Source organism: Chiroxiphia lanceolata, chromosome 3 (assembly GCF_009829145.1).
Source record: "Chiroxiphia lanceolata isolate bChiLan1 chromosome 3, bChiLan1.pri, whole genome shotgun sequence".
NCBI lineage: Eukaryota > Metazoa > Chordata > Aves > Passeriformes > Pipridae > Chiroxiphia > Chiroxiphia lanceolata.
In genome coordinates, this window is record NC_045639.1 from 98,696,721 (window position 1) to 98,717,650 (window position 20,930).

Sequence of the window (20,930 nt, forward strand, 5' to 3'; positions counted from 1 at the left end):
TTGTTGACTCCCTCAAAGGCAGGGAGGCCCTGCAGAGAGACCTCAACAAATTAGAGGACTGGGCAATCACCAACCACATGAAGTTAAACAAGGGAAAGTGCTGGATTCTAAACCTGGGATGGGGCAATCCTGGATGTAGATACAGACTGGAGAATGAGATGCTGGAAAGCAGTGCCATGGAAAGGGACCTGGGGGTCCTCCTTCACGACAAGTTGAATATGAGTCAGCAGTGCCCTGGCAGCCAGGAGGGACAACTGTGTCCTGGGGGGCATCAGGCAAAGCATCACCAGCTGGTCGAGGGAGGGGATCGTCCTGACCTGCTCTGGACTGGGGCAGCCTCACCTTAAATATTGTGTGAAGTTTTGGGCACTGCAATATAAGAAAGATATTAAGGTATTAGAAAGTGTCCAAAGGAGGTCAATGAAGATGGTCTAGAGCCTTGAGGGGAAGCCACATGAGGAGCTGCTGAGGTCATTTGGTCTGTTCAGCATGGAGGAGACTGAAGGGAAACCTCATTGCAGTCTACTATTTCCTTGTGAGGGGAAGAGGAGGGGCAGGCACTGATCTCTTCTCTGTGGTGACCAGTGACAGGACCTGAGGGAATGGCCTGAAGTTGTGTCGGGGATGTTTAGTTGGATATTAGAAAAAAGATTCTTCACCCAGAGGGTGGTTGGGTGCTGGAACAGCCTCCCCAGGGAAGGGCTCACAGCATCAAGCCTGACAGAATTCAAGAAGTGTTTGGATGACACTCTCAGGCACATGGTGTGACTCTTGGGGATGGCTGCGTGCTGGGCTAAGCACTGGAATTGATGATCCCTGTGGGTCATCCAAATCAGCATATTCTGTGATTCCGTGAAATGTTCTGCAGCTGCTCTTGTTGCTCTGTATCCATCGTCATGAGCCACAGTCACATCACTCAGTCCTCAATTCAAGCAGCAACTCACATTTTCATTCACCATCCATCCGTAATTTTCTCATTTTCACTACAGTCAGATGATCAGAGCAAATATGGTGGGATATTGTCTTTAAAAAAGTCACAAAAAGAACCACACACCCTAAAGTTCACATATAATTTGTACTGTCTGTACAATGCTCATATAGCTCACAGACACACTCAAGAGATGAAAAAAACACTCCTAAAACCTATGTTTTTGGGGTTATATGAGCATTCAAAACAGTATAAAAAGAAGTTCCAGATGTCAGGTAAAACAGGAGGAACTAACCAGCTCAAAAATTTAACTAATCATGCAGAAAACTATCACTAGTTTTATTCTTGTTTTGCTGTTAGATGTTTAGCTTCCCCCCTATCTCCACCCCAGACAAAAGCAAATCAAAATTGTTTCTCACTGTTACTTGGTAAAACTTTTTCCACAATACTTACACTTGCTAAGTAGTGATAAACAGTTGTATAACTGCTCAGAATATCTTTACTTTTCATTCTCGAGTGTTAGAACTTTCTGTGAGTGACATGGCCCTAAGTAAGACTCTCCTGTTCCACTAAATATTTTTTTTATGAAAACTGGATTAAAAAAAAAGGAGAAAAATGTATTTATTCATTACTCTAAGTTACCTTACTTATGCCAATACATCAGAACACATTCTGCACATGGAAATGAACAGAAATGATTTTAAGTTAATTGGTGGATAGCACCCTAGTAGGAATCAGCTTTAAGTTCTTATAAACCCAGCCACATCAGATCAGATGAAAAGCATATCTACACTTTGTCAGTGGCCAAAGACAGATTCTTCTTGACTGCTGGAGATATGTTGCTTCTCAGTCCACAATCCCTCTTGTAGTTTCTACATGTCACCGTTTAGTGAAATATAATTTTTATTTGCAACAAGAGTAAGAAGATCCCTTCCTCCTTTTAATTACTTTGTAATTTCAAAGTCAACTTTGAATAAGCTTGTCATAGAGCTGAAGTAAAGACTGGACATTTTTTAAAAAAACACAAACAAATCCCAACCCAACCATAAGAAACAAAGACAAAATTTTTTAAACTTGGCTGAAAAATTAGTCTGAAGAGATGCTTTCAGACAAGAAGCAGCAATTGTGATGATGCAGCTAACCATTATTATCTAGCAACACAGAAGAAATGAGGCTTAAAAAAAGAAATTATCTTTCTTATTAGACCTGGAGACACAAGTTAGAAAGACCAGACTAGTTTTAGGTTTAAGTCTCTCCATTAAAATCTCTCCATTTTCAGAAAGTACAGAGATGTGATTTGTTTTAAAGCTACACTGGGAGTTAATGGAGATCAGAAATAGAACCTTCATGTCTATGCTCCTTTTCCAGCTTACCCATAAACCATCTCTTCTTTCCTCACCTTCTCTCCAAGTGATCTGTACTAACAGTAATTTCCTTTTATTATGGTCACTTTCTTCATCCATTTTCTTTAATCTTCCTGCCAGACAACCCTGTTTACATACCTGGCAGAAGAGGTCTCTAGGAGATACATGGTTTGCTGGGGGGCTGGGGTGGGGGAAGCACAGGTCCATGGAGGTTCCAGACAATACACAGACTATCCTTCCAAAATTTCTGGAAGACTCACTATATATGACCTACTAGAAAGGAGCTAGGAATTTTATTAAGTACAGGATAGATATTCTGCACTGAAATCTCTTTTGCAGAATAAGTTTTATTAATTTTGAAGTAAGAGTTACAGCTATCTGTAGACAATCACAAAATGATAGCGTATCATCAGACTTCAGTACATTCAACATTTAGAACAGGTGAATTTTACATACCAGCTCCTATACAAGAGGAAACCAAACAAATACACAATTTGCAAAGGAGATCTATTGGTGTAGTCTGACTACAGAGTACATGGCTCAGTAGCCAGGACACCTGTTACAAAGAACCTTTGTGTACTACTTTCCACTAGCACTTTAGTAAAGGTGCCTAAAAAAAAAGTGCTTGTGTAGATATTTACGTTACTACATCTACTGTAGAATGAATTGTTCTGTTAGGAGGTGCTGTGTTTTTTTCTGCAGCTATTACTCTATATTACAACGCTGATAAGCCAGCTGTTGCCAAAGAGAACATGTAACAGCTGGGTAAAGCCCTTATTGGGGGAATCATGAGTTAGGGTCCCACTCACCCATCCAGTTACCTTCCTGTTTGTTTTCCCAGAACTTGTAGGAACCTTATTAAACACCTGTGTTCCTGTAAGGAGATGACCAATAAATTCCTAAGCTAGACAGTTCCATTTCCTTACAGCCATAACCACTACCATGATGGACAGATTTGTTCCATGGGACAAATGCACAGACATGGAACTCACAGCAAGAGATCGCACAAAGATCATGGAACTTACAGCAGGATGTAACCAACTAAAATTCGCAACTTACTGGAAACAGTTTCATGATCTCTCCTTACAAAAGCGGTTTTAGTAATTTTTTTCTTTCTGAGAAGGCAGAATGAACTACAGGGATCTCTTCGAGACTGACGGTGTTTTCGTGCAACCCCAGAGCCCGGCAAAGGTTTCTCCAGCGGTGGACCAGGCGCGGTGACAGAGCAGGATTCCCCCCAGCGCCCTCGAGGGAACGAGTCCTGCCCTGGCCCCGCAAACAGCGGTTTCTGGAGTGGGGACTGGCTCCCGCCCCCTGCTCAGCCACCTTTAAAATACCCAACGCAGCCTCCGAGAGCCGGCGGTGCCCGCGATGCTGCTCGGGGGAGCGAGGGGACGCCCGTGTGCTCTCCCCTGCCCCACCACACACACGCGACCCCGCAGCCACCGCCTTCCCGGAGGCAGGACCGGCACTGCCAGGCCTCCCTCATCCTCCCGTCCGCGCTCACCTGGAACTCCAGCCCGTAAATCACCGGCGCGTCGTCCTCCATTGCGGCCCCTCAGCCGCGCCGCGCACCCCCGCCCGCGCCCGATGCTTTCTGGCCCTCGGCGCAGCCCGTTGCCAGCCGCTTCCGGGAGCTGCGCGCGGCCCGGCCCTCGCGCAGGCGCCGTGAGGGGGGAGCGGCGCCGGGGAGGTGGCGGCGGCGCTGAGGTGACAGGATGGGGTGGAATGGGATGGGATGTACGGGATGGAATGGGACATATGGGACGGAATGGGACGGGGGCGGCCGCGCGGCTCCCATGCTACCGGAGGGCCGTCCGGGTGGGCGGGTGTCGCTGGGGCTGCTCCAGGTGGAGGCTGCGCCCCCGCCCCCGCAGGGCGGCCGGACCAGGGCACCCACGGTGGCACCGGAGGCAGCGCCGAGCCCAGCCCAGCTCGGGGCCGCGGGGGTGCTGCAGCTCCGGCGGGCGCTGGTCCCTCTTGTCTAGCCCCGCGCTGGGGACAACGCTGAGACTGCGCTGCCCTTCGCTGGAACGGGGACCGAGCTGGGCTTACGAGCTTTGAAGCAAATATGGAGGCCCTGTAACAGGTTGTCCAGGGAAGTTGTAGATCCTCATCCATGGAGGGGTTCAAGGCCAGGCTGGATGGGGCTCTGAGCAACCTGGTCTAGTTGAAGGTGTCCCTACCCACGGCAGGGAGGTTGGAACAAGATGATCTTCAAGATCTCCTTCCAACCAAAGCATTCTGTTAAATTGTTTTGCCTGTGTTCAGTGGAGGCCTTTGCTTTTCAATCCCAATATAGTTGCGATGTGCAGAAAGAATGGAGAGAATATATTTTCAAAATGAATTTATTCTGTGGTTAGATGTTAAATGAAAGATGTCATTTAGTGAAATTGCTATATTTTTAAAGCAAGAATTTCAGCGTTTATATGATTCTTAGGAGTTTCACTGTGACACCTGACCAACACCAGAGAAACAAAACTAATTCTTTTTTTGGTGGGGACTTTTCCCTCTTCAGGTACCATGGAGAATAATGAAAGTAATGCTAAGGATGCAAAGAGCACCTCAGATGAAGATGATAACAGAGACATAGTCCAGCAGAAAACTCAGGAGGAAATTCTCTTTCATGAGGAAACCATTGATCTTGGTGGAGATGAATTTGAGTCTGAAGGGAACGAAACTGTATCAGAAGATTCAAATAATTTTGTAGACAAACTTAATGAGCAAATGATGGAGAGTGTCATTATTTCAGATTCACCAAACAATAGCGAAGATGACACAGGTGAACTTGGTTGTCTCCAGGAGATTGTAGAACAAATGGAAGCTAAAGATAATAAAAAAACAGAAGCAGAAGTGGATAAAGAAGAGTTTTTAAGTAATGAGAGTGAAACTGAACATGAAGAAACACCCAAAGACATTTCTGAGATTGGAACAGATGATCAGGCATCTTTGAAGGAAGAATCAATTCAGGAAGCAGTGAAGGAGGAACCAAAGATGGAAAACAACATTTCTGTTGATGAAAAACCAAATAATATTGATGAAAGCAAACCTGAGGACCAAATATCGTCCCCCAGTACTAGCAAACCATCTTCTGAGGCTGAGCCTATTCCTGTGTGCACCATCTTTAGCCAAGCAAACAATGTTAGTACCCAGCCACAGTTGTTCCTACCTGATGGTTTTGAACCTCAGATGGTAAAATCTCCCAGTTTTGGTAGTATAATTGAGACTCCAGTGAAGTCTAATCCACAGGTGGTTCAACCAAGTCCTAGTCTGAGCAAGTTTTTTGGTGACACTGTTAACACTAATACTTTAGCTTCTGATTTTTTTGATTCATTTACCACATCCAATTTTATTTCTGTTAGTAATCCCAATGCAAGCTCTTCAGTTCCAGAACAAATGTCCTCTCTTGCTAACAGTGGAGATGGTTCTTGTGCTTCATCTAACCCTACTTTCCCTGTGCGCAATGGGAGACCTGAAGCAGGTGGTCCTCCCTCATCTCTAGAAATAACTCAATCCCCCAAGCCATTCTCACAAATCCAAGCTGTTTTTGCTGGGAGTGATGACCCATTTGCCACAGCCTTAAATATGAGTGAACTAGATAGAAGAAATGATGCTTGGCTTCCTAGTGAAGAAACAAGGAATGTTCTCATTTCAGTTGCCACACAACAATACAGCACCGTCTTCATAGATAAAGAAAATCTTACCATGCCTGGATTAAAATTTGATAATATCCAGGTAAGAGCCTGCTATTGCATCTTAGTCTATGATTATATTTTAGAAATACTGTGTAAGAGCTATCCAGTAATGTGTATATCATAGTGCTTCATATTGCTGATGGTCACCATGTGTGTATTACTTCAAACCTAATAAAAGTCAACGTCACTGCCTACTCATACGTAAAAGGGATAAAACCAGATCTAATTTATTCATAGTGGCATTTGTTGGGTACATTGAAAACCAGTGTTGACAATTTCCTTGGATTCCAAAGCTGGTTGTATTTTTAAGTACTTTGTTTCTGGTCCTCCTAGTTAGTAAGATAATGCTTGAATTTGGAATATATACAAAACCTCTATGCTGTACTCCAGTCTGAAAGCAGACAGCTTTGTTTGTTTGTGGAATTCACTGTTGCAACCAACTGGGAAAAAAGATTTTTTCACTCATGTTAACACTAACTGAAATTGCATCTTTTCTATCTTCCCTAAACAGTGGAAAGGTATAACCTGTAAGAAAGATTGAGTGCTGCAGCAAGGCAGTGGAAAGAGATAACCCCAAAACTAAAGGCAAAACTCCAAATGATATCATGAAGCAAAAAACATAGCAGTGAAAACTCAATCTTTTGCTTCTGTCAGAGTTTCCAACTGCTGAGAAGGCATAAAGCTTTTTTTTTCCAAATTTGAGAAATTTTACTCCGATCTATTCAGGATTTCTAATGAAGCAATTTTATCCTGGCCAAGACTAACTATCGTAATGTTTTGGGTTTTTTTCTTGAAATAGGCTAATCCTACTCTTTGATATCTATGTCTCTGGATAATAGAATTGTTGTTTAGATAGATGGTGTTGAGAGTTTGAATATTTTAATCTTTAATTGTGCGTAACAAAGATTATCAGTCAGTAGTCTAATGCAAAGCAGAGAATAGTCTGCAGTAACTTCCTAATCTGCAGGAGCTATCAGAAAAGTTTCTGGAATGAGTCAGGTCCAGATTTGTAGCTAAATTAACTGACAAATCTTAGTTTTCTGTCACAATCAATAAATTATACTAGTTTTAGACATATACCATGCTGCTGCTGCTTCTTGGATTAATTTTATCTTAAAAACGTTTGTTTGTGTCACAGAGCCTGAAAAGTAGCATGAATGAAAACATTGTGATAGGAAGCTGCTACTCCTCCTGTCCTTCCCACCTTGCCCAAAATATCCCTTAGACCTTGATGAGTTATTCAAGAGTGTGTGCTATGCCTCTCCTGACAGCTAATGGGATGGACAGAAGGAATGATCCCTTCTGCAGGCTCCAAGGATGAGGGCTTCCTTATTGCAGGCCTTCTCTTTCACAATAGTTCTTGCTCACTTTCTTCAGTCCAGTCATCGATTAAAGGCTTGTTTGTGCTGATGATTCCCTAGATCTGGCCATGTGCATATATGCAGATATACCATTTAGTACATAATTTAAAAGAAGATGTTTGGCAATATCCATGTGATTTATTTCTACAATAAGACCTGATGTAAAATCATCAGTGGAATTAAGGGGCATTCCTGCTGCTTTCTTCATTGATTATAATTTATAAGTAGTCTCATAGATATGTCAGCAGGGACAAGTTTTGAAGTGCTTTATGTTTAGGCAACTTTCCTCACTTTCAGTTACTGCTTTTCAGTGGCCTGAGTGCATGACTTGACTGACTTGACATCCCCTACTTTGGTACATTGTTCCATACCCTAGTAGTATGCAAACTGTGTATTTAACTGAAACTATAATTGTAGAGTACTTGAAATGTCAACTGAAACATTGTGGGAGGCATGTTTTCACTGTTAAAGCAGCTTCCAACAATAGTCACTATGGCTTTGGTATGAATAGTTTGCTAATGTAAACGTTAATCCAAGATGTTAAACCAGGCTGCATGCAGTGGACAGAGAAGTTGGTTGTAAAATGCATTTACATTGAGTGAACTGCAAATGTGCTTCAGGGAAGGATTGAAATTTTGCATGATGTGTATCGAAGAGCTTGATCCTTTACTCTTTTCCCTGCTTGCTCAGAAAGTGTTTGCATAACAAGTGTATTGTCTGAAAATTTTTTCAGATAAGTTTTATATGGATAACTCATACCAAGAAAAATACTGAATATTTTTTTTTATTTCAGCTGCTTTTGGTGATCGTTCAAGAAGCATTATTTTTAAATTATCTTGGATTGTGAATGGTACAGATTGTCTGCACCTGTGTTCTTCGAGTGTCGGAACGAGTCTGAGTGCAGCTTTTTATGCTCTTTCCACTATGCCTTTTTTCATGAGTTGCTGTCTGCTGTCCTTTGTTTCATTATGTTCATTTTTACTGTTTCATTCTCCAAAGTACTGTTGGGTCCAAAATGCTATTGAGGGAGATTAGGAATTCTTCTGTATTCATGTAATTTTGCACACAGTCTTTTCTTAATCCTTTGGACTCTTCTATCCGAAAGATGGATATCTTATTTATTCATAGGATAAGTGACAGCATTAGAGGTAAAGGATTTCCATGTAGTGAAAGAGTAGTTGCAGTCTCATTCCTTAAACACAAATATATTTCCCATCATTGTCCATGGGGAAAGTGCCAACATTTAGTATCAATTGTCTTTACATAGCTGTATTTTATTAATTTCATCCTTTTTTTTAAGCAAAAAGCTATTGAGCTCAGGTAGCCCAGTTTCTCTGACTGATTCTTGCAGTTAGTTCCTTTGAAATTAAGAACACTTATTGAAGGATTGCTGTTTACTTTGTTTTGTGATTTCTCAAGTTTATTTTCTGTGGGTATGTAAAGCTAGTTTATCCTGTGCATGTTTATCTTTGATCAGTAGCTTGCACCTTTCAATGTTAATAGACATTGTGAAAACCCATAAAACTGATTGTGTTTCATAAGATCTTTGAGGAATATTTTGTAGGATCTGTGAGCAATAATAATATGAGAAGCAAATAAACCCAAATGTGTCAATGCTAACTGAAACCGGTTAGAATATACCAAGAATATACCAAATTACGTGGAGTAAATGTAGAAGTTTTCATTACAATGCTGTAAATACATGTGCAGTTGTATTTATTTCACACAGAAAGTACTGGAAAATAAGTGTTTCTCTAGAGGAAAGAACTATGTTGCTCAGCTTTAATTCTACATCTTATTTTGCAAAAATAATGTTTAAAAGAGTCTTATGTGTCTTGTTTCTGTTCCATGAACGCCAAGGGCGATGCAGTAAAAGAGTTAATGCTTCGCTTCTTGGGGGAGCAAGCTGCAGTGAAGAGACAAGTTTTGAACACCAGCTCTGTGGAGCAGTCATTTGTGGGCTTGAAACAGCTAATTGTAAGTAACAATCTTTGTAATTTAGTATGTATTAAATACTATGCTTCCCTAAAGATAATTGGGAATTACTGAATGTGTGGAGAAACTGGGGAAAAAAATCTACAAATCTACAAATCAGTCTATCCGTGATCCTGCCATAATACTCACCAAACTACAGTAATTTTTAAAGGGAATGACGCTGGGATTTAAATATTTGGTTTTAAATCATGCAGTAAACATTTTTTTAATATGCAAAAGTTAGAAAAAAGGTTATCCTAAGTGACTGTAATTTTTTTTTGTGTTGTAAATGGTTGTAAAACAGATTTTAATCTCTTTTTTATTTATCTGCATATGTATTTATGTTTTCACCTGAGTGTTTTACAAAAGGCAAGATGTATAAGTTGTAAATGGTAATGCCTAATTTTTTACGTCAGTGCAGGAAAACTAAAGTAAATTGCTTCCGAAGGAAAGCTTAATTTAATCCTTTAATTAGTGTAAATATTTCTGTCCTGTAAATAGTTGCATCTGGCAGCCTTGTGAACCTTCCTTCTACACCTGTGTTCCTGTATGAAACTCATTACTATTACATAACTGAACCTTATTTAATCTGGTGACATGACAAGGTATTTTTGACTCATTTTATTTTTGAACAAAATGGGTGAAAAATTACTGAGGAAAAGCTGTGAGGAATTACAAGTGTTAGGACAGTCTGTATTTGATATTTAACGTCTTTTAATCTAAGTGTGTGACTTGACTCGTAAAGCTGCAAAAGAGACAACTTTTTTGTCATGTTAGGAATACTCTGAGAGGTTTCAGCGAGCACTGTTAAAGGAATTCAGCGGTGATTTTGGAAACTAAAGCTGAAAAACAGATTGTGATCTCCATCCTAGAGACAGATATTTTTCAATTTGTCTCAATGTTTTGCTTAGCTTGAGAGTTTGGAGGGGAAAACAAAATCTTATGGGGAAATCTTGTACCCATCAGTGTCTAAGTAGGACAAGTGTTTTTTCTGCGCTTTCTTTCCCTCTTCCAGAAGGGGAATGGGGAACATTTTTCTGCTTAGCCTGGTAGTTGGTGTCTATGCAAGATGTTCTGTGCTGCAGACAACCTTGTAGCTTAAATACAGTGCTGGTGCTGATACTGTTTTAGTTTTGAACATACTCTTAAGCTCCAGAAGAGCCGTGTTAAGGTTCTTATGCTCAAGGCAGCGAAGCTAAGGAGGCAGTATGCAGCTGTAGCATCTTTTGCTACCTGTAGATCATTTTTATTTAAAAACTTGTCTTTAGAAGGGTGCAATTATAAAATTGCAGCCATTCAGCTAGAAGTCAGAATGTTCTTCAATTTTCAAGGCTCTCAGTCATTAGCTGTTAATTGTTTTTTACGATACCATATAACTATTTCTCAGTTTCATTTGCAGAATTTTGTTTCTTTTTATGATGATAATTAGTTGGTCAATTTTTTCCCTTGCAAACATTGCTGGTTTTTTCTGAAATTCTAAATGTAGAAAATTTATTTCTGATTGGCAACAGTCTTTAATGTTTGAAAGAGATTTCAGACTTAGAAACACTAAAATCCCATACCAGATGATACTAATTAAAAGTATGTATACTTTTTAATACATAGACCAAAATGACATATAATAAGTATTCTGTTACCAATCACCAATTTTACTTTGTTTATGAGTGAATTCCTGACCACATATGTGCAGTGAATAAATCTTTTGATGCAAAGGACCACTTACAGGACGTATTTTCATTTAAGATCTGGTTAAAGACTGATGCACATTGGCAATATTGCTACGCAGTTTCCGTAACATTACAATTTTTTTCCTTAGGAGTTTATTTGGTATCCTTGAACTACACACGAACATGAGAATTAGTGAGATTGTTTATCACTCAACTCAATCCCTTGCAGCAACTCAAAAGACTGTATTTCACATGGGTCCACAGTACAGAAGAGAAATGCTTGGAATTAGGATGGACTTCAGCTTCAGACTGATACCTGTTATTTAAGAGTTTACCTGTGAGCTGATGTCCAAACCCTGAAGTCTATAGAGGTCTAATAATACAGTCACTGATCACATCTAAATTTAGTCTCAAGAATTGTCACATCTTGTAGGAAGACACCGGTGGCAGGTGAAACAAAAAGTGAATGTTAGGTTCTGTTCTGAAAAACTTGTTAGGTTAGAATTCTCAGATGATCTTGGGTGGACTTCATTGTATTATGGAATGGAAAAAATTTAGAAAAAAAGAATGCTATTCCAGGTTTGTCTGCTTCAGAGGAAACCACTTAATTAGTATCTGGTTACTGTTTTAATCCTGTGTGGGTGGGAAAAACATACTAAATGGCTCACTAGTATCCCAAATCTTCATACCAAAGGTCTTCAGCTGCAATTCTGAAGCTTCTCTATTCTACCATACAATTGCTTCTCTTTTCCTATTTGTCTATTTTAACTAATAAACAAAAAACCACTGCTGCTACTTTCAAAGGCTATTCCAGAACTTCATTCCTTTACTTGCTAATCAAAGGAATTCTAATCAGTCCTCTCTCAAAATCTTTCTTTCTAATCGAAGCTAAAGTTGTTTACAACAATTTAAGTGTTTTGGTCTCATGTTGCTTTTTAAGTAATTTTCTTTTCTCAGTATTTACTTCCTCTCCCCTGCTACTTTGTATGGGTAAACAGCAGTGGCAATTCCAAAAATAACCCATCTAGTCATGGATGCCTTCACAAGCATCTTAGAAGCTCTTCTCAGAATCTCTTCCAATTGAAGCCAACATCTTTTTGTTATCACTGCCCAGAGTGCACATAACATTGTAAGTTACATGACTTTGCAGGTTAAAGATCTCGTATGCTGACACTGTAAATCATCTTATCCCTCTTTGGTGATGTGGTCCTTACATGTAGTGACAGTACTTCCTAGATTACATCTACAAATGCAGATACCAGCTCTTTTCACCAGGGTCACAAAACAGTATCTTAAATTTGATTGATTCCAGTGTGCATGCTAGAGTAATAACTTTTCACATCCATTTAAGTTAAAAACAATTCTGTGGGTAGGATGAAATTTCTGCTTGCAGCAAAGAATTTTGGAGGCTGATGTCCTTTTGGGGGAATCAGAGTGCAAAGTCTACAAAAGTTTCCTGAAGTACAATTAGTTGTTAGAAAACAAAAGTTACCAAGAAGTTAGTAAGCTGAGCTTCCAGAGGTGCACCTTTTCTGATGAAACCACCACCAGCAGCATCATGCCTAAGACAAATTCTTGTTCAGCAGGAACTGAACTAAGGTTGCTAAACTTGGTTAACAAAATTTTTTTGGTCTGTAGTTGTTTTGAGTGAGATTTGTACCAGTAAACCAAAGATAGTTTATTGAACAACTGTACTTTCGCATTTTGAATTTCTGCTATTGAATGGGTAACAGTGAATTGGAAATGTTTTACTGGTAGGGTAATGGTGTGAATTGGTGTAGTTGAATTAGTTTTATAACTCTGGGGCTTGTAAGAGATACAGGAGTGCTGGAGCAGTTCAGCAAAATAATTCTGTAATAACTAGTGAATAGAATTATAGATCTGTACAGGGAAGGTTTTTATATTTTTCAACTGAAAGCAAAATATCTTGAGTTTTCAGTTTCTAAAAAGTTTTATCAATCTGGCATAGGAACATGCATTTACGTCTAGAGCAAATAAATGTAAACAAGAGCTTGTCTTCACAATGTTGCTTTGTTTTACAGCAGCAAATACAAGGTGCAAGCTGCAATTATGTTAGTTCCTGTTATTCCATATTTTAGATTAATTGTTTACACTCATTTTAAGAAATAGCACAGTCTGTCTTAATAGAGACCCCTCTGATGTTTTGATTTGTAAGCCTTAAGAAAATTTTGTCTTAGATAGTTATTATACCTAAAAAAAGACTGCTATATCTTGCCACTATAAATGCACAGTGTTTGCTTTAAACATACAATCATTCTTCAAGCTGCTAGGCCAGGAAAGAGTTACTAACTACATTTTCTTAACTGATGTGGAAGTGCTCTACCAATGTAATTTACAGGGGAGAAACATGTCATAGCTAGTGGAGGAGGACATTTTAATCACTTTAATGGTGTTACATGTAGAGTTAATGACTCCCTTTGAGTGTATTTAAAAAAAGTCATATACTGCTACTTTTGCATGTGATTAATGTTGTGCTTTTGCATATATTTTCAAATATAATAAATCTGGATACAGTGGTATGGCATACATACTCACTTTAATAAGTTAAAAATTATCCTTGAAAATAGGGGAGGGGATTGTTCTTTTGTTTCTAAATCAGTGAGCAATTTCTCATGTCGCTGATTTGAGAGAAGATGGAAGATACAAGTAGCACAAATAGTAGCTGGATGCTTGTGGGAAAAGGTTGCATTTCTACTTACTGGATAAAATTTCAGTGCTTTTCCTGAGAGACTGAATAATGTTATAAATTGTGTATCAGTGGAGTTCCCTTTTTATCACTGAACACGTTTTTCACAGACATCCAGTCTTCATGACTTGCTTTGCTAGACAGAAGAATTGCATTTGAAACCTGTTTTACTATGCGGTTTCCCTGTCTGTATGTAAACCTCCCCCAGGATTTCTGTGTTTTTGAAGAACAGAGAAGTTCTGCAGGGAATAGTGCATTGTCTGTTGGGTGGCTGCTCTGCTTGGCCCAGCTTTGGTGTGTGTACGTCAGTCACTACTGACATGTTTTTGTTTTAGTTCTTTTAATTTTTGGTTATGTATATGGACCAAAAAACTCCTTTCACAAGATAAATACCTGGACTAACAGTGCTCAAAAAGTACAGAAATACAGACTGGTGGCTTTCATTAAAAGAACAACTTCATATTTCAGGGGGAAGGGGGGCAGAAAAAGATAATACTAATGTTGTGTGGAAAGAAGTTCTCTGCTGCCAGCTGCTGCTGTGTTAGTGACCTAGTTGGCAATGATATTTGGTTGACAGTATTTTTTCTTGGAGAAATTAATGTTTTTACACAATAGCAGATAGGTGACCGTGTCCTGATCATCATAGAATAATTATTTTTGTCTTTGAAGATAGTCTTCAGTACTTTTGATGCTGTATATGAAGCTGTAGTGTCCATACTTGCTTTAGGCCTCAACTTAGGACTTACAAACAAAATTCAGTAACAAGGGATGCAGACTATTAGGACCGTGTGCTTGTAGACCATAGGAAGTGTGAAAGTGACTGACCTGCAAGGTTTTGAGGGGTGTTTGAAGTAACTGGAGAAAGATTTCTGCTGGACTGGCAACTCTAGGTTTGGTGCAATTTGCCAGAGAAAATAATGTGTCCAGTTTGTTTCAAATTAAGTTGTACTGCCAGGAGCCTTTTATTAAGCTTCCACAGAGAATTATGCTTCATGATAAGCAGGCAGTTCTAATTTTGAAATCCTGATGAATGTTATGTTTCATTTTCCAGCAAAGACTGTTTTCACAATGACTGTCAGACTTGCTTTTCCTGGCTGTCTTGTTCTATAAAGAAAAAGTATTTTTTGTCCATGCCCAAAATAGAATTTAAAAAATTGTAGCAACTAAGTTTGTCATAAATGATCCATTATTATTTTCGGATCCTAACTCTCATTTGGGAAGAAAAGTTGTGCAGTTTTGAGTCTGTGTTTGCTTCTATTCTAAGGATAATAAGAATTTAATTTGTCTCTCCAGAAGCAGAATGAATTTCAGGTAATCCATGTCAGTATCTTTCTGCTTTTCTAAGTTGATACCGGTAGATGTTGAAGGATGTTGTAAAGGCATTATCAGTTCCTGCTCTTCCATAAGAGCATAGGTGTCTCAGATTCTGCCATGCTGTTTCATGGTCTTACTGTCTTGCTTCTGCATTTCTAGTGGAACTCAGCTTTTTATCTGGCATTTGACATTGCAGGGGAGAGAGATGAGGTGGTTAGTGCATAGTGGTCTCTGTAGTGGCCCTTTGAACTGTATGGCTGCAAAATGGAGGCCAGAAAGTATGAAAACTCTTCAGTTGTTACTACTAATTTTTGATGTAACTGTTTGCTGTATCGACATGTTTTCTAAAACATTGGAGAGGATTTAATAAAATACCAGTTCGAGGTTAGTATCTGAACTTGCAAGCACCAATATAAATATATTTTCTTTCTTACCGTTTCATCAGACAACATGACAATTTCTATTACCTTTTTTTTAATATATTTAAGAAACTATTTGAAAGAAATATAACTTTCAGGAATAAGATATATTTATTTCAGAATGACCTGCTGGATATATGTCTCTTGAAAAACCCTTCTGTATGACAGAAAAGTATGACAACTTAAAACTTGTGAAACATTAGTCTGTGTGTTAAGGTCTTGGTATGCTGCATCAGGCTATACAAGGCTATACATTAATGGGATGGCAGTGTAACAGGACTGTTAACTAAAAATAGTTTTGTTTTATGAATAAAAAAATAAATTTAACATTTTGAAGTTAGTCATGAAATGGAAATTCAGATGTTTACATTGTATAGGTGAAACAGTTGTTATTGTTCTGAATTTATCATTTTATGCATTTTATTGTTTCTTGTACTTTGTTCCTGATTGCTAGGAACGTTCTGGGCAACGTTAGGAAAGTTTATTTTCATTAAATGAACTGCACTAGGGGTTATAATCTGAAATACTGAAGTCAGTGAGATAAGAATAGACATTGAATACTTTGTAATAGTAGAGTAATTTGACTGTGATTATTGATAATATATGGCTGGGAATTTTTTTCTCCTTTTGATGAGAAAACAAAATTATGGATATTATAGTATATTCATTTATATTATCAAATATTATATAGCTTTAATTTTAGAATTCTGTATGGGTTTGTATATTCCTTTGGTTTAGTGATCTGATAATATTAAAGCTTGATTTCACTTTTTGCCTAATTAGATGTGCAGCTTTGACAAACGACATTCTGCTTCTCACTGGCCAGTTCTCCTGACCTTGTCATTGTTACTGATGGGTACATGTTGCTGCTTCAGGCGAAATAAGCAGTTGTGCATTTTAGGGGCTTTATGATTTTGCTACTTACTCTTTTCTTCTTCCCAGAGCAGTAAAAACTGGAGGGCAGCAGTTGACTTGTGTGGGCGGCTTCTAACTGCCCATGGTCAAGGCTATAAAAAAAGTGGACAGCCTGCTAACCATACAACAGATTCTTTACAGGTATGTTTACAGATACACCCTTGTCACTGTTTTCCATCAATATTCACAGTGGCATTTTTTTTAACATGATCAAACTTCTTTTCCTAATTGTAACCTAAAAACTGAGCTTACTTAAGCATTGGAGTAAGTCACTTTCTCTGTTTGCTTAAGGAAAGTAGGTCTTCATTTAAAACAAACTTATTTTTTTAAGTAGAATTCGATCTTAATTGTATGCTTTTAAAGGTAATCACACTAGCAAAATGAAATGTTTTACTGTCTTGAAAGACTTGCTGTGCTAGAGTTCATAGAACTATCTAGACTGTGAACTTTGTAGTAAGATTTCAAATGGGAGAATGTGTTTCATGTTGATAAGAAAGTAGAACCCAATTTAATAAAATATTAGAAGTGGTTCAGATGTAACCCAGATGAGAACTCATGTTTTTGGCCCTAGTAACTATAAAGCTCCTAAGAGATTTTAAGAATAGCATAAAATTGGAAAAACAATATATCAGATTGATAATTCATACATGCTAACTCAGGGTAAAGAGAGATGTTCTAATTTTGAAGCAGGCTAGTTTTTAAACTTCATCTTCAAAATCTCACTATCTTTACAAACAAACCATCAGTCCTCTGTGTTTTGTTTTAATGATCTGATGAAAAGTATTTTGTAAAAGAGCATGTCAATATAAATCCCTATTCTTTTCAGTGAGTAACATAGAAACTCTTTACTCAGCTTTTATCAGAAGAACTTAGAAAGTTGAAATTGTATTTGGATGTGACTTGTGATTGAACCTAATAACAGACTTTCCCCCTTTTTTTTATATGTATTAATTTTTAGCTGTGGTTTGTGAGACTAGCACTGCTGGTAAAGCTGAATCTATTCCAAAATGCAGAAATGGAATTTGAACAATTTGGAAATTTAGACCAGCCTGATCTTTATTATGAATATTACCCTCACGTATACCCTGGACGAAAAGGTAAAACACTTGATTTATAAAATGCTTTTTATTTTTGCTGATTTTACCGGTCATTATAAAATATTAGTTGGATTCAGTTTTTTTTAATCCTAAAGCATTGGTGAACTTTGGATTATGTTGGTTTTGTTTTGTTTGTTTTTCCCAGAGGAACATGATTGATTACTACATTAAAGTATTGTTCACATTATGGAGGTTGCAATAAGGAGTAACAAGAAGTAAAACAATATAGGTAGACAGAGTATTTCATGATGCTGCTATAGAGGAATGTTTTTGACAAGTAAATATAATAGTTTAGATTACAGTATTGAAATTAAAAACCACCAAGCTTAAATATTATGTTTTAGCCAGAAACAGGCTGCGAAAGGTGGTGAGAGAGTTTATGGAAACAGAATCTATAAGCTTTTCATCTTACCATCATCCAGGTACTGTCAGTATGCTATTTTTAACCCTTGCATGCCCATGCAGACAGGTGCTAATAATGCAGATGTTATTTCCTGGTTCCTAAGATTAAAAGAAGAAATTTAGAGCTAATTTAATAATTCTCCTTAATTTAAGAAATGGTTGAGTGTAATATTATTTGCTTAATAATTGAAAGTAAATAAAAACAGAAGTTTACTATGGATCTCATTGTTGAAGAGGAAAAAAACACCACCAGCCTAAATTCGTTATAAGCAGTTTATCTCAAGTTACAGATGCACTACTTCCCACTACTCCAAATAGCCCATAGATTACCCACATAGTTCCTCTACTCAGGGTATCCTAGTCCTCTAGAAGCCCAGGTTTGAAAAATTGCTAGTTTTAAGAGCAATTTCTCTCCTGTTCAGGCTATTTTGAAATTTTATTTTTTCTAAATCTGTTATTTAGAAAAAATAACTCTTTGGTACAAGTACACTGTTGAGTGTTGTTAATGTTCTTTGGCTTTCGTATTTGAACCACAGTGTATAATAAAACGTTTGTAAGAAACAGTTGTTATAGCCAGTGCCACTCTGAAAAATTATAGTCCATTTTACATGAGATGCTGGTAGTCTTGATGGGGTAACATAGAAGGTACTGAGATTTTGGGGTCACTGAGGAAGGGAAGTTGGTGTCAGAAAGTTTGGGATTTTTTTACAGAAGGTAAATGATGCAAAGGATCAGTTGTGGCCCATCAAGGCCAATGTGGACTGCCTAGAACAAGTCCCTCTGACGTAACTCATCGTCTTTCAAGCAATCACAGGCAATCCACTGAGAAGGAACTGTGTAATTTTCAAGAGTGAGAGAGGTCTTGGTCATCAGGTTGCACAGCTCCTTGAATCTGGTTATCTTTGGGCAACTCTGCACTTGATGCAGTGTTGCACAGGATTAGTCTTCCCCAGGCCATATGTATGTTTCCACATCTTTTTCAATACTAAAAATAAGTTCTTTTTGTCAATGAAAAATCCTTGCAGGTCATGTCAATATTTGAGGCATTTGAGTCCTCGTACCACAGATCTTACAAATAGCAACAGCTCTGGATAGTCTGGCTGACTGCTGCAGCTGGGACTGAACTTTAAATCCAAACTGTTCTTGCAACAACCACTGAGCCACTGTGGCTATTTCATACAAATTATGAGGGTATCGATGAGGTATTCGTGAGGATGTAGGAGAAAACAAGCACTTCTTTTCTGGCTGACATTAAACTACACTATGCTGGATTATGGACAAAGAGATCTGGTATAAATGCATCATTAACTGGCTAATTTAAATAAAAAATATAGATAAATCATTCATAAATCTATTAGTATGAATCCACAATCCACTGCTGTTTGGTAATTTTGCATATCATTTTGTGGTGTAACAAGCATAAAAGAAAAGGTTTTGTTTCAACATTTTAGTTTTGATTTATGGTATATAAATGGAGTAAGCACTTAAAAGTCAATTTAAGAAATGAGAGTATAGATATAAATAATGTACACATTAATTGTAATACATACAATATTTTGCATAATTTCTTTGTATTCAAAATATAATAAAAAATGTAATAAATTAGAAAGTTTTCTGGGGTTTATGCTTGAAGTCGGGAAAGCTTTGAACTTCTAACAGCAGTGAGAATAATCCCTCATCCATTAATCTCGGAGAAATATACCTCAAAGAATTTAAGTTACAAGTAACTCTATGAGGAGTGGAAGATGTTTTTCCATTAATTTTACTTGACATGGCCAACACGTTCCTCTTAATTTCCTTCAAAAGTTCTTTCCCTTTTCGCTGCGCTACTAATCTCCGTTTCATCCTCATATTTTGTATGGCATTTGCAGCCATGCTGTGCATGGATCCCATTACTGTTGTTTTCTTCATGGCTGTAAAATCTAGTCTTTCTGAATTCTTCCTTTCCTGACTTCTACGTGTTCTTTCTTCAGTCATCTCCATTGCTTGTAGGTGTACAGCCTGTCAGGGAGCATAGTCTGGGATCCTCTTATCACTCAGTGGAATAAGTTAAGTCACTCTTAGATCATTCCTGTTTGATATGGGGCAGAGAGCAAACCGTTTCCATTTTCTAGTAAAATCTTAAAATTATTCAGTTACATATCTATTTCTTTTAAATTCATCTGTGTAAAGAAGCTAGAAAGTATGATTTTATATATCATTTTTTTGGTTTTTAATAGATAGGTCCTTAGGTCAGGAACTCTGTTCCAGATTGCTTCCTACACATCTCATTGTACTCTGTGGGGTATATAAGGCTGAATTTTTGTCATTGTTCTCATGACTAATGAATTTCAGGATATTTTTTTAGGATTTTGACTTTGTATATACACAGTCTGACCCACTTCTATTCATATAATTTGTTTCTGTGTTCCTCGTGATATTTAATGAACTCTCATATGATAGATTTCCTAACCTGAGATAGCCTTTTGCTTGGCCTATGTGTTTCTGAACAAGTGAGAGCCAAAAAATAAAATGAAACATTAAAATGCTATTTCATGCTTTTATGAGATAATTTGGTCTTGTTTCTGGTTAGTAGATCAGGAAGTTACAGAAAAGTTAGTGCTACCAAGATCAGTGTTCTAAAGCTACAAAACTTGAGAACAATTTATTTTGTATTACAAAGAAAAGAAACTTGCATAAGCAAAAATTGGACTTTCATTCCCTGACCAGAGGTTTATATAACATGGGGTGGATTTTATTTTTCCTCTCTTCTTTTCATTCTCCCTGCGAAGAAAGAGCATAATCTCTATTCCTCCGAATGAAAACACTCTCTGTTCCCTGGTGGAAATTGCCTAAATGAGGAACATGTCATTAAATATCTAGTTGTATGTGTTCTAGAAACAGATTTCATACTGTACACCTTCCCATGAACTCTGCGACTAATTCTAGGACAAGTTGTTTTGAAGTGTGGCTGTGTTGCAACTCTAGGGATACACTAGTGTGTGCTACAATAGGCTGACACTTTTGGATGGATAGTGACAGTTTAAAAAAATAATATATAATATATAAAAATATATATATTTCTATCAAAATAGTGTGACTCTAGAC

General features: G+C 37.9%; 2 protein-coding genes across 5 annotated transcripts in view; one reads left to right on the top strand and one right to left on the bottom strand.

Annotated features, from left to right (window-relative positions):
• EIPR1 (EARP complex and GARP complex interacting protein 1) overlaps positions 1 to 3,931 on the bottom strand; it is a 145,399-nt gene extending 141,468 nt beyond the window's left edge. For both annotated transcript variants that reach the window (XM_032683728.1, XM_032683727.1), the window contains exon 1: positions 3,800 to 3,931. In XM_032683728.1, the coding sequence (XP_032539619.1) occupies positions 3,800 to 3,841 (42 nt within the window). In that variant the 5' untranslated portion in view covers positions 3,842 to 3,931. The remainder of the gene's footprint in view (positions 1 to 3,799) is intronic.
• The window catches only part of TRAPPC12 (trafficking protein particle complex 12), a 48,665-nt gene continuing 31,648 nt past the window's right edge, over positions 3,914 to 20,930 (top strand). Inside the window, exons 1-5 of one of the 3 annotated variants that reach the window (XM_032683725.1) lie at positions 3,914 to 4,002; positions 4,811 to 6,027; positions 9,209 to 9,325; positions 16,372 to 16,485; positions 17,303 to 17,441. In XM_032683725.1, the coding sequence (XP_032539616.1) occupies positions 4,816 to 6,027; positions 9,209 to 9,325; positions 16,372 to 16,485; positions 17,303 to 17,441 (1,582 nt within the window). In that variant the 5' untranslated portion in view covers positions 3,914 to 4,002; positions 4,811 to 4,815. Of the gene's footprint in view, positions 4,033 to 4,361; positions 4,382 to 4,810; positions 6,028 to 9,208; positions 9,326 to 16,371; positions 16,486 to 17,302; positions 17,442 to 20,930 lie in introns of those variants that run through there. The other 2 variants (XM_032683724.1, XM_032683726.1) reach the window with 2 other exon arrangements.